We start from the raw sequence: 12615 nt of genomic DNA, 5'->3' as shown, positions 1-12615 counted from the left end.
TGAAAATTATGCCTAATGAATCAGAATGAGCTAAGATCTAGTAACAGGAAAGATGGCACTGAGGTAACTCTGTATCTCCACTCCCAAGGATACACCATGGGGAATAATAAGGCAAAAGGCTAACACTACCATAGGCAAGATGATGTTCTGTAAATTCCCCCAAATGTAAAGAATAAACCTAGGGGGTTCCATAAAATTTAAGCAGATAACCACTCTCATGCAGAATTATTTTGTATACTCTCTGACCTGTTTCCACGGTTGAACATAGAAAGTGAATGCAAGACCTAAGAGTTGGATATGCCAGATATAACCTCTAAGTCATTTTGGGTGTGGGGGAGCGCAGAAACATTTGGACATAGGATAACTGTGTTGGCCTTGAGACCCACTCCCAAATGGATTAAATATTCCTATTACCTTTTAAATGAGAGCAATGTATTCCACTATGGGGGCTGCAGAGGTAGAAGAGATTTTTAGTGACGTCAACCATCCTTAGGGCTCCCTTTTGCTTTCTGCCATTTGGGCAGTAAATAGAGCTGTCAATCATTTTACCTACGGAGAGAATGTAGTATATTGTACAGCTGCCAGATGTTGCTAGAGTTACCTGGGAGCCACCTTTCTGACACTCAAAACTCTATCCTTCCTGGATAGCCAGTGATTGATCTGCTTCCTATGTTCAGGGAACATTTTCAAGCTGTGGTCTGGGATATACTCAAAAATTAACCAAAGTACAAAATTTCTTTCTCTCTCAATTAATATGAGCTCCTGTTTCCCAAGAGTAAGATTTATCCCCCTTACTTGCATTTCCCACATACAGAGTATTTGATAGTTTCCCTTTTAGCACAGAAAAAAACCCCACTTCAAATAATAGTTTTAATGGCCTGAAATCCTGGATTTTTTTTTTCATTTTCTCCATGACTCTCCTTTCAGTGGGTATGAGGGAAAACAGAATGAAAAAGTGGGCAGAATAAAAATAAGAATAGCTAGCATTGACATAGCTTAAAAAGTTTGCAAAGCACTTAACATAAATTGTTATAATCTGTTTCATGGGATTGAATATCATATTTTAAATTCCGCAATATTATTGGCAGGGATGTTACTTGGGTCAGCTTGCAAGATCCAATTATTAAATTAGTGTAAGATGAAAATTAAAATAAAGTTTCAAGTGAAATAATCTTTTAAAATTATATTATATTACAGATATCCTTGTTTTATTCCATAAATTAAAAATTAAAAAAATTAAAACTAAAATACTGCAGATTCCTGAGTGACTGTGGGTATTTTATTTTAATTGAAATGTGAATAAGATGATAATGAGTCAGAAATCAAACCTCAACAATGAAATTACTGGGGAACATACCACAAGAAATTTTTTATTGCAAGAATTTTCCAAGATTTGAAAAACATCCTCCCTAGAGATTAAATTATTTTTATATAGTGGGGAGTGGGAGTAATTATAGGGCCAGTTGTTAAGGTCATCAGAATCATACACTTCCCATTGTCCTTCAGCCCTCTACTTTACTGACAATGGCCAATTAGGGTACAGAGTTCTTTTATGGGTAATCTGAGCTCAGCCCCTTTCCAACTAAGTACCAATTAATGTTTCACCAACTTACAAGAACTATAAACTCTCACTGGATGTGAATAGATGATGTGCTACAAGACTTTCTGTTCAGTTGAATGATAGTCATGTAGATGGATAAAACTTGAATGTTTAGTTAATGATTTCTTCAGTACAGACACAGATCTGAATCATGTACCAGTTCCTTTTAGCTTCCATCGATGTCTTGGCCATGGCAAAATAAATTAGAGAAGGTTTCTTCAAGATGAAGTTTTAATTATAATATTTGTAGTTGTCGTTGTAAAAAGTAATGATGGTTAGGGAACAAAAAAGGATCCATGCAAACACTTATACCTTGGAAATAGGTAAATGCTACAAAAGCAGAGTTCAAATTATTGTTTTGTGGATTGCTTAGACTAAGGAAGTGATGGAGAATGTGAACAAAGCAAGTAAAACTTAAAAGAATTTTCTTGGAGAGCCAATTGATAATATTTACCAGCACACCCTTGTGTATCAGACTGTAGTTCTCCTTCTGAATGATATTTGTCTCCAGCAAATTTAGTTATTAGCATTATATTAGTGTAATAAAAAGAATCTGATAGGATGCTTTCTTTCTCAATTTTGACAATAATTTGTGTGGTATTTGTACTAATTGTTCTTTAGAAGTCTGATGGAATTCTCTGAATCAATCAGGACCAGAATTTGTTTTGTTTTTTCCTCTGGTAGTTTCTTTATTGCTAATTCAATTTCTTTTTCTGAGCTTGGACTTATTAAGATATGATAGTTTTTATATTTTGTATTTTTGGAGTTATCCTTCTATTTCTTTTGTCTTCATGATTTGTTTATATATACCTGTGAATAGCAGGTTCTGAGGATTCTTTTTTATTTCTTCTGGTTTTGTTGAGATTTCACCTTGTAAATTTTCTATTTTTCAGATTTGATTTTCTGCCCTTTTCTTTTTTAATCACTTTGGCTATATTTACATATATATAATTTGTTAGTTGTTTTAAAGGACAAAAGTTTTTTCTTATTATTTTTCTAGTATTTTGGTTTTCAATTTATCTATTTCTCTTCTAACTTTTAATAGGTAGCAGGTGAACGATGAATTGATTGAGGAAACAAAGGTTCTATCATCTGAGCATATTGATTTATAAAGCAATGTAAGCCAACTGCCCCACAAACCAGAACCAGATCTCTTTAGGTTGAGGCTGGACCCTGAATAGATGAGAGACAGACTTTTGTACATTAAAAACAATTAATCAAATGAGACCAATTAATTAAAATTAAAAATTACATTAAGTAATCTCATTTCTACTTGAATGAAAGATTAGAGACTTTCTGAATTGGGAAGAGAGTATAAGTTCAACTCCCCAAAATCAGAAAAGGAGGTGTCCCACTCCCCAAAGTACCTGAAAACAATCAAACATAAAAACTATCTGAATGGGGATAGTTTTCAGATAAAATATATGTGTTGCTTAAGATATATAATTGTGAGGAAATTCCTTGCATCGATCTTTGAATCTAACTGGGTTTCTGATCAGCATGACCTAGGTTTTTGCTCTCCAATTAGCAAGTATAGATGGTCCAATTTCCTAGTCATACAAAGCTACGTTCAAACAAAAGAATAAGGTTGTCTCCCATGTCTCAAAATTGAATAAAATTTTCTCACAAGGCAAAGTTTGGACTGGTCCCATAATTGAATAGAAAGGGAATTGAGCTAGCTCCAGAATTGAATCACAAGGAGCCAGTGTTTTTCACTCATTTCCCACTTGCTGTCCTAATTCTCTTCTTTTGTGCTTATTTTATGTTTGTTTATCTGTTGGCTTTTAAAAATGCATATTCAGTTCATTAATCCTCTTCTTTTTTATTTTTAATATATATTTTAGTAATATAATCTCTCCCTGACCCTAATTACTTTATATGTATCTCAGAAATTTTGGCAAGTTGTTTCAGCATTATAAATTATAAATTTCTTTTACATAATTATTAGTTTTTTTCAATGATCCATTCTTTGGATCACTATACTCTATTTTTGTTAAGTCATGATCTTAAAATATTTTAAATAATTTTTCCTTTTTTATATTTATTTGCTATATCTTTTGTTCCTTAATACATAGTCTATTATTGTAAAAGTTCACGAGGTTCTGATATATACTTATGTATGTAATCTTTAATAGTCCCACTTAGAAAATACAATTAAAGTCTTTTAGTTCTGATTTCTCAAACAATTTGTCCAATTTCACATTTTCTCATTTGTTTATCTTTCTGTTGGATTTGTCCAAAACTGAGAGGGGGACATTAAAATCTCTTGTTATTATCTGTCATTCTTTTTCATTTTATTAAATTGTTTAATCCCCCTTTAATGTTATGAAAGTTAGCTTTATATTTTCTTTTATTAGTTTTTTAGATTGCTTTTTTTGGTCTGTTTCTTTTTCCTTTGTAAAGACAATACTTTTCTTCACCCTTGAGGCTCCCTCGCCCTATGTTAAGTTTCCAGAAACTTCTGACTCTCTGGAACAGGCCCCTGAAAGGATGTCTTCTTCCTTGCCTCTTGCTTTTCAGATAATTAGAATGTAAACTTCTTGACAGTTGGAACTATCTTTCTATTTGCTTGTATTTGATGACTTCTAATACCCGTTAATGGTCACTGGTGGCAGCAACATTCTGGAAGGGAAAAATTCACATTACTCTGTGGAGGTCTTAGAATAACTGATAAGGCACAAAGATCCTGGGTTGGGAGGAGCCATCCCTCTTGGCATGTCCTCCAGGAGATCCCTCCTAGGGAGATGTTTAGCTTCAGATTAAATTAAAAGGCAACTTCCCCCCCCCCAAAAAAAAATAAAACCCCACCACTCACACCACTGTCAGCTCACAGTAGGCACTTCAGAGATGGATGTCAGTGTCTGTCATACTTCTCATGGTGGCAGCAGCCAACTGCTTGAAAGCAGTTGTAAGCTCCTGTTGGCAACTGTGCAAAAAGGCCCTGGGCCAGCTTTTCTCCCGGGAAGCAGCAGTTCTCTTTAGAGGGGTTTTTATTCCTGGTGAGCCCTCCGACTTTCCATTCATTGTCACTGAAGATGAAGCCTGTAGGACACAGGACTGTGGGTCAGGATCCTCCTGAGAGGGAAGAGACCTCTTCTATTTGTGATGATTTGCTAGAATTCCTAATTAGTTCACCTTAAGTCTAAGAAATGATATAATAGACTATAAGGCCCATATAGTTCCCTCCTGTTCAGATTTTGGGAGTTTATTTTAGATGAAAAATTAAGGGTTAAATTCGAATCATCCTAAACCCCCATTTAGGAAAATTCTTAACACCTGGACAAAGGTTAGACTTTCTGCCTAACTTTATTTATATTTGTCTTTACTAAAGGCAAGTCATGATTTCTTTTGTGGCTGAGGTAAAATTTGGTTTACTGGGAATATTTGTGAAACAAAACAGTAGATTGTATTACCCTATCTGTGTATGGACAGGTATTAGAAGGAGAAGTTGGAGGATTTCTCTTAGATTAGCTCTTTTGCTCTGACATGCCTTTAAAGCTTAGCAATGGTCACCCAGAAGTTAGTAAGTATCCAAGACAGGATTTGAATTCAGAACTCCTTTAATCCTATTCATTAGGTCATGTTGACACTAAGAAGAAAAGAAAAATAGAGATTTAGGATTTGTTCACTTGTTTTCAGTCATGTCCAACTCTTTGTGACCCCCTTTGGGGATTTTTTATCAAAGGTACTGGACTGGTTTTCCATTTCCTTCTAGAGATCATTTTAGAGTTGAGGAAACTGGGGCAAATAGGGTTAAATGACTCGCCCAGGATCACATAGTAAGTATCTGATATCAGATTTAAACTAAATCTTCCTGGCTCCAGGATTGACACTCTATTCACTGTTCCTCCTAGCTGTCCTAGGTGGAATTTATTTGTACTATTAATTAAAAGTTTAAAATAATTTATAAATGAAAAAAAATGAGAAATATTCTTAGTTCTTATTTTGTAAAGTGTGGGTATGAATATGTATTTAAATATCTCAGCATAGTTCGTTTTTTCTTTTTTGAAAAGACAAACTATGAAGGAAGATCCCCAAAGTCTCCAATGAGAAGAAAGTAGGGCAGATAGCCACAGAGAGTGAGTGAGAAATTGAGGACCCCATTGCCACCAGAGATCCCCTGCATAAGGAAAGCCATTGTCCTCTGCCAGGCTTCTTGGGGAGTTCCCATGGAGATCTTGAGGAGTGGCCAGAAAGGAGGATGGGTCAGTTTGCTGTAGACTGATGTACACAGGCAGTTCCTTTGAGCAACAACAGAACAGTCTGGAGCACAGGTGAGGGGAGAGGGAAAGGACATCTTCTTTGGGGAGATCCTCTGCCCTGAGGATTGGGGACTGGGAGGGCAGGCATTCCACCCCCATTGAAAGATTTGGTCCTGGATGGATCATGCTTTTTCTTTCTCCCTGTCTCCAGTGGTGCCTGCCCCCCACCTTAAATATTTCTAGGGGGTCTCTAAGGAGCTTCGGGAGTAGGCAGAGGGCCGAGCTCCTTTACCCTCCCATTGACAGTGTCTCCTCTGGGGTTCAGAGGCAGGAGGTGGGCTTTGGGAGGAAAGATGGAGTGATAAAAGCAAATAGGTGGGAGCAGGTGTGGAGTAGGAAAAGCAGAGACTCACTTGGATTTCACCCCCAGGACCCTGAGGACTTAGTAGAAGCAGCGGATTTCATGGCTCCCTTCCAAATCCGAAGATACCAGGACCAAGACTGGTCTACGGTGAGAGCCATATTTGCCAAGGGAATGATACAGCTAGCTGTTGTCAACTTCCGGCATCTGCTGAAACAGCCTGGAACCTTCTTACTCCTGCTGGGGGGCCCAGGAGCCCTGTACCTTTTCTCTGGCTCTTCCCTTCTGTCTCTCCTGGCCCTCCTGGGACTCTTGGCTATCCTATGGCTGGCTGCTAGACATCCCTTTTCCCATTACATAAATCACGCTTTGCACACTGACATGTGGGACATCAGAGCATCCTACGTCAATGACAGAGGATCCTGTTTCTGGGTGGCAGAATCTGGGGGTCAGGTGGTGGGCCTGGTATGTGCCCGCCCTGCCCAAGGGATGTTAGTAGGACCAAACTACGCAGAACTGCTACGCTTATCTGTGAGACCAGAGCACAGGGGCCAGGGCATTGCCAAGACCTTGACTCAGACTGTGCTTCAATTTGCCCGGGAAAAGGGATATGATGGTGTCATCTTGGTCACTGCCAGCTTGAATTATCCAGCAAGAAGACTGTATGAGAGTCTTGGCTTCTGGAAATTCCATGAAGCTCCATATAGCCCCAAATGGTCCCTCAAGACTTTTTCTTTAATTTATTACAGATATGACTTACCCCACTCTTCCTGAAAGGCCTTTTGGCCCATGTCAGCTTTTTGACTATTGGCTAGTGGTTTCTATAGGAACTTATCAATAAAAGTTGACTGACCTGTAATCACTGATAGTGACTTTCTAATCATAAAATATCCTCTGAAAATGTGCTTTTGGCCTGGTGGTTTATGTTAAGACAAATGTGTGGGAGGCTCTGAATTATTTATTAAATGTTTTAAGGGAAGAAACAGTCTTGCCGATGGCTGGAGAATTCTGATGTTGCAGAAGAGATGACTTCCTCTCCTGCCCCTGATACCTACTGGCTTTGTGACCCTGGGAAAAAATCACCCAATCTCCTAAAACTAAAAGACGGGTGACCATAACACCTTCCCAGACTTGATGGAAAGACCGTTTGAGGAGCTTTGTAGACTCCAGGGACTGGGAGCAGAGGGTGATTGTTTATCCAGGTCACCACTGACTGTGCATTCGTTTACAGCACAACTCCAAACTTGGGCAAGTGGGGCAATGATAGGGTTGGCTTGGATTTAGCAAGTGGTTTTCTGGGGACGAGCTCAGGGCTCTGTAGGAAGGGGACAAATGGGAAAGAGGTAGAGAGTGCTTTGTGAGCCTTCGAGTTAGAGCCCATTGGAATGGCAGGGCCAACACTTTCAGTGAAGATTTACTCCTCAGAAATCAGTACACATTCCAAACCAAGGCCTGATTTATTTGTTCGGTGTCTACAGTTTAGAAGGGAATGGAGAAGATGCTAATATTGTTGACTAAACTGAAGTGTGTTCCAAAGAGAGAGAGAGAGCCAGCATATGACTGCTTAAAGCAGTAATCTAAGTGGCAGCTTATTGCAAAGACAAAAACAAGCCAGATCTCTGCAAGTCCTAGTTCATGTCTCTCCACCCCTATATTACTTTGAATTTCCTTGCTTTTTTAAATAGTGGGTATAATGGAATTAAGTATAAAAAAAGTCACAAAATATATGTCAGACATTTTAAAGCAATTATTACCCTACAAGTCCCTCAAGCCTGAATTTAAATTTTTTTGCAAGGCAATGGGGTTAAGTGGCTTGCCCAAGGCCACACAGCTAGGTGATTATTAAATGTCTGCGGCTAGATTTGAGCTCAGGTCCTCTTGACTCCAGGGCCTGTGCTCTATCCACTGCTCCACCTAGCTGCCCCTTAAATAGGTTTTTAATTGGTTTATTTATTTTTACATTGCCTTGATTTCATCCAATATTCCCCTTGTCCCAGAGAATCATTCCTTCTAACAGAACTTTTTTAAAAAATTAAGAGGAAGAGAAAAAAAATTAGTTAAATGAATTAACCCCTGCCCCCAAAGAATTCAGGGACTCCCACCTCTGCAAAAGCATGAAGGAGGGGAGGTGACTCCTCATTGTTTCTTTGGGGGGGGGCTTTATTAATGTTCCTTATCATTTCATAGCATTTAACCTTTTATCAAAATAGTCACTGAGTCAATGGGATAACTATCCTCCATTTAAATTCAGGCTTGAGGGACTTGTAGGGTAATAATTGCTTTAAAATGTCTGACATATATTTTGTGACTTTTTACACTTAATTCCACTGCTACCCACTATCTGCTGCTCTGCCTTGTTTCAACTCTTAGAAACAAAATGTTCCTTCCAGGACTAGGTCAACCCTTCTAATCTCATCACCACACTTCATAATTGCTTAGCTGTGTGGCCTTGGGCAAGCCACTTAACCCCATTATACATTTTTAAAAATTTTATTTAAGGTACTTTGCAGTTGTCATCTAAATCTCTGAAGTCAGTGAGGTAGCTTTGGCAAAGTGTTATCTCCATCTTAAGATGAGGAAACTTAATTTTTTTAAAAAAACTATTTTTAAAATTCCAAACTGTCTCTTTTCCTCCTTCCCCATCTAGTTTTAGGGGCTACAGATATGTGGACTTCACATTATATATAATAGATATAAAACCACATATATTTGATCACACACACATACACACACACAACCAACATCTCCCTCATGGGTCCTTTCTAGTTGATTTACTTATAATACTCAGAACTTGGTCCTTATCCTCTGAGCAATATTGCTGTTGGTATGTATATTCTCTTGGTTCTGCCTGTTTCACTCTTCATTATTTCCATGTTTTTAAAACCAACCACTTCCATTTCTTCTATCAAAGGGGAAATATAATTTGGTTTGTGACTTGCCTCAGGTCACCATGGTGTTTATGTCAGAGGTGGGGTTTGAACCCACCATAGTCATCCCATTGGCTAGGTATTACATCTGGGCTTTGGTTTCCTCATTTGTAAAAGGAGGTTTGATTGTAACATTTTAAGTCTGTGCCAGTCAACGTTCCTGGGCTCAGGATGGATATCAAAGAAGACCCAACTCCCTGGGATGACTGGAATGACAGCAGTGAAGGGAGAAGTGGGTCTACCCAACCCTTCTTTTGCTTTTCTTTTTTCCATCACAGGTTGTGAAGTTTAGAAGACATTCTGTTACTAGAGGGTAGTGAGAGGTTGGCAGAGCATCTGGCTGCCCTCAGGGACATCACTGTCATTGTTTTCTGTACGGCATGGGAGACCCTCTACTGCCCCACTCATCATGTTTGGCTCAGATGGGGAGAGGAAAAAGGAGAGACTTTTCCTGTTTTCTGTCTCTGCTCTTTGATGGGAAGCCAGTTTGTTATTTCCCTGGGACTGTGTCCAGGGTCAGAGGCTCTGCCCGGACCCGGACCCAAGAGAGGAGCTGGGGCTCTTAAAGGTGCAGGCAGGTCCTTCCAGGGACAAGTGTTGGGACTTATCTAGGAACTAAGGAAATGTGAAGGATCCTGTCTAGGAGGAATGAGAAAATTCTTTGTCTGAGGTCATGGCATTAGGTTGATGAATTGAGAAGCATTTGTGAAGCCCCAACAATTTGCCAGGCCAGGGAAAAGATGAAACAGTTCCTGTTTTCAAGGAATTTACATTCCATCTGGGGAGACAATTTGTATTATAAGTAAATGAAAAATAAACACCAGCCAATTGGGGTTTAGAGGATACTAGGCTTTGGAAGTGGTTTAAGAACAGGGGAAGGGAATAAGTATTTCCTCTGTGCCAGGCCCTGGGAAGTGCATGCCTTTATTATTCCATTTCACAGGCAAGGACACTGAGCTAGGTTAACTGAACTGCCCAGGGTCATCCAGCTAGTAAGTGATTTGAACTCAGGGCCTCCTCACTCTGGGTCCATCAGCTGCCTCACTGAAAGAAGGGAACTTGAGCTGAGCTTTGAAGAAGCTGATTCTAAGGGGAGAAGATAGGGTGGGATGCATTTTGGGTGTGGGGGGCCAGATCTTGAGAGTGAGGAGTCACTGGAAGCCAGGCTGCCTCTATGGAATAGTGTGTGATAGGAAAGGCAGACAGCAGGAGGTCTGGCTCGGCAGTGAAGAGGGAGAGAGGCCTGAGCAATGCCCCTCCAGCAGCTGCATGAAGTGGGATCCGAGAGCAGAGGGGAGGTCGTGGTGCTGGGCAGTATAGAACCTGCAGACTGTAAATACAGAGATTATAAGATGGGGGGGGGGGTAATCCCATAGCAGAGCAAGTGTGGGCAGGAGAGGCAGGATGTCCTGACTTGCTGACTAACTGGTCATGCCGAGTTCCACCCAAAGCACTGCCAGGATGGAAGGGCAGAGAGGTGTGCCATTACCAGAGCCTGTATGTCTCAGGGAGATAACAGAGGACTCTACTGCAGAATCCACCTGTCATGACTTCAAGAAATAAAAATACAAAGAATTATCCATATAATAATGCCCCAAACACTCACTGATAATTTCTTTTACTTCATAAAACATCTTTAGTTGACATTCTGCAAATGACACTTTCTAATAATGTCCCGATCTTTTCTTCTTTAGGAGTCAGTTTGTATGTCTGTAAAAACAAAGTCACATGTGGCACATTAAAACTTGGCAGGACTAACTCAATTTACCTCAAAGAGAATCAAAAACAATTCATCGTCATCATCAGTCTTTAATAAAGAACACTGTCATACTTTTAAGAGCATCAATTAAAAAATATGGAAAGTAGGCATTGTTCAACATTTCTCCAAGGTTAGTTAATCCAGAAAAAATTTTCAAGTTACTTCCCCAGAGTTCTCTGCTTGACCTGGCCCAGGGTGAGCGGGGTTCAGATATTTTGAAAAAGCTTAAGGAAACAAATGTTCTCAGCCCCAGATCTGGAGGTCGAGGAGAACTTCTCTGATCAAGTCAATGACAAGAAAGCAAACTCTTTCCTCACTATGGATCGGAAAACACGGATTTCTCAAACCTTTTTTATTTTAGCGATATCTGTTATTTCTGGAAGCTCGTCCAAGGAAACCTGATGACCATCCACCTGAGCTATGAGGTCTTGCAGGTTCATTTGGTTTTCTCCTTCTTCGACATAAACGATTAAAACTGAAGTGTCGCCGTCTGAGACGCCAAACTTCTTCAGGGCCTCTGAAATCTGCCAGGAAAGCAAAAGGATTCCCTCAGGACCTTGGAGATGCCATGACGGGGGGCACCCACGGCAGCGGCGGCCGCGGGGGGAGGCCAGGTCCTTTGTTTAAATCCCATTCACGGCCGTGTCTACGCAAGTTTATTTTTGAAACCCACCCTGAAAGTCTGTAAATGTCTAGTGTGAGCAGGGGCAAAGTGGGCGACCTCTGATGCCCTGCCTTTCCACTGTGTCTCTGTGTATCTGGATTTGTGTGTCTGTGCGCGTGTGTCTGTGTGTCTGTGTGTGTCTGTGCGTGTCTGTGTATGTCTGTGTGTGTGTGTCTGTGTGTGTCTGTGCGCGTGTCTGTGTCTGTGTGTGTGTCTGTGTGTCTGTAAGCGTGTCTGTGCGTGTGTCTGTGCGCGTGTCTGTGAGTGTCTGTGCGCGTCTGTGTGTGTCTGTGCGCGTGTCTGTGAGTGTCTGTGCGCGTCTGTGTGTGTCTGTGTGCGTGTCTGTGCGCGTGTCTGTGCGTGTCTGTGTGTGTCTGTGCTTGTGTCTGTGCGTGTCTGTGTGTGTCTGTGCGTGTGTCTGTGTCTGTGCGCATGTCTGTGCGTGTGTCTGTGCGCGTCTGTGCGTGTCTGCGCTTCCTCCAGCGCCCGCGCCCCGAGCGCAGGCTTCTGCCCTGGTGTGCTCAGGCCGCGCAGGCCGAGGCCGGCCCTTACGCTGTTGCTCGGGGCCAGGCTGAAGATGATTTCTGTGCCCAGCGTGCGCGTCTTCATCTTCCCCAGCTTGTGCAGATGGACGGCTTTGTTGACGGCCACGAGGACCTGAAAGGGGTCCAGCACCTGCGGGGAGAGGAGGCCGGGCCGGGCCCTGGCCGGGGAGCCCCGGCCCGGGTCCCCGGGGACTGAGGGCGGCCGCGGCCCGGCGCGCCCCCCGCCCGCTCCCCGCCCCCCGCCCCCCGCCCGCACCCCGCGCGGCCCGGGCAGCCGCGCCCCGCCCCGGCCCCTCAGGCCCGGACTGCCCGCACGCGCCGCGGAGCTCGGGCCCAGCCGGGCCGGGCCTCACCGCGGGCCCCGGGGCGCCCACTGACCATGGCCGCGCTGAGCAGCGCCGCGTGCAGCCGCCCCTCCGCCGCCGCCCGCTTCAGGGCCCCCGCGTTGCGCACGTCGCGGAACAGCAGCAGCGAAGCGGCGCAGCCGGGGAAGCGCTCCAGCTCGGCCCGCAGCGCCATCGCGGCCCCGGCGCCTGCGCAGACCGGCGGCGCGCTCA

At 42.3% G+C, this 12615-nt stretch overlaps 2 protein-coding genes across 7 annotated transcripts in view; one reads left to right on the top strand and one right to left on the bottom strand.

The window, feature by feature from the left end:
• NAT8 (N-acetyltransferase 8 (putative)) overlaps positions 1 to 7022 on the top strand; it is a 23856-nt gene extending 16834 nt beyond the window's left edge. For 3 of the 4 annotated variants that reach the window (XM_074195460.1, XM_074195469.1, XM_074195488.1), the window contains one exon: positions 6233 to 7022. In XM_074195460.1, the coding sequence (XP_074051561.1) occupies positions 6266 to 6937 (672 nt within the window). In that variant the 5' untranslated portion in view covers positions 6233 to 6265 and the 3' untranslated portion in view covers positions 6938 to 7022. Of the gene's footprint in view, positions 1 to 5613; positions 5875 to 6232 lie in introns of all 4 variants that reach the window. The other variant, XM_074195478.1, reaches the window with a different exon arrangement.
• On the bottom strand, positions 1250 to 12615 carry TPRKB (TP53RK binding protein). 3 transcript variants are annotated; one of them, XR_012470420.1, is made up of 6 exons: positions 12437 to 12615; positions 12066 to 12188; positions 11197 to 11373; positions 10697 to 10800; positions 4416 to 4642; positions 1250 to 4222 (listed from the first exon to the last, which is right to left on the bottom strand). XR_012470420.1 is itself a non-coding variant. In XM_074195447.1 (5 exons), exons 1-4 carry the CDS (start codon positions 12575 to 12577, stop codon positions 10714 to 10716), a joined length of 528 nt encoding a protein of 175 aa, XP_074051548.1. In that variant the 5' UTR covers positions 12578 to 12591; the 3' UTR covers positions 4413 to 4642; positions 10697 to 10713. The 3 variants fall into 3 exon arrangements, 2 of the variants coding, with proteins under 2 accessions (XP_074051548.1, XP_074051554.1); XM_074195447.1 differs by lacking the exon at positions 1250 to 4222 and having other exon boundaries at positions 4413 to 4642; positions 12437 to 12591; XM_074195453.1 differs by lacking the exons at positions 1250 to 4222; positions 4416 to 4642 and adding an exon at positions 9225 to 10420 and having other exon boundaries at positions 12437 to 12591.

Source organism: Macrotis lagotis, chromosome 1 (assembly GCF_037893015.1).
Source record: "Macrotis lagotis isolate mMagLag1 chromosome 1, bilby.v1.9.chrom.fasta, whole genome shotgun sequence".
NCBI lineage: Eukaryota > Metazoa > Chordata > Mammalia > Peramelemorphia > Peramelidae > Macrotis > Macrotis lagotis.
The sequence above is the reverse complement of the archived record's forward strand: the minus strand, read 5'-3'. Positions and strand labels throughout refer to the sequence as shown.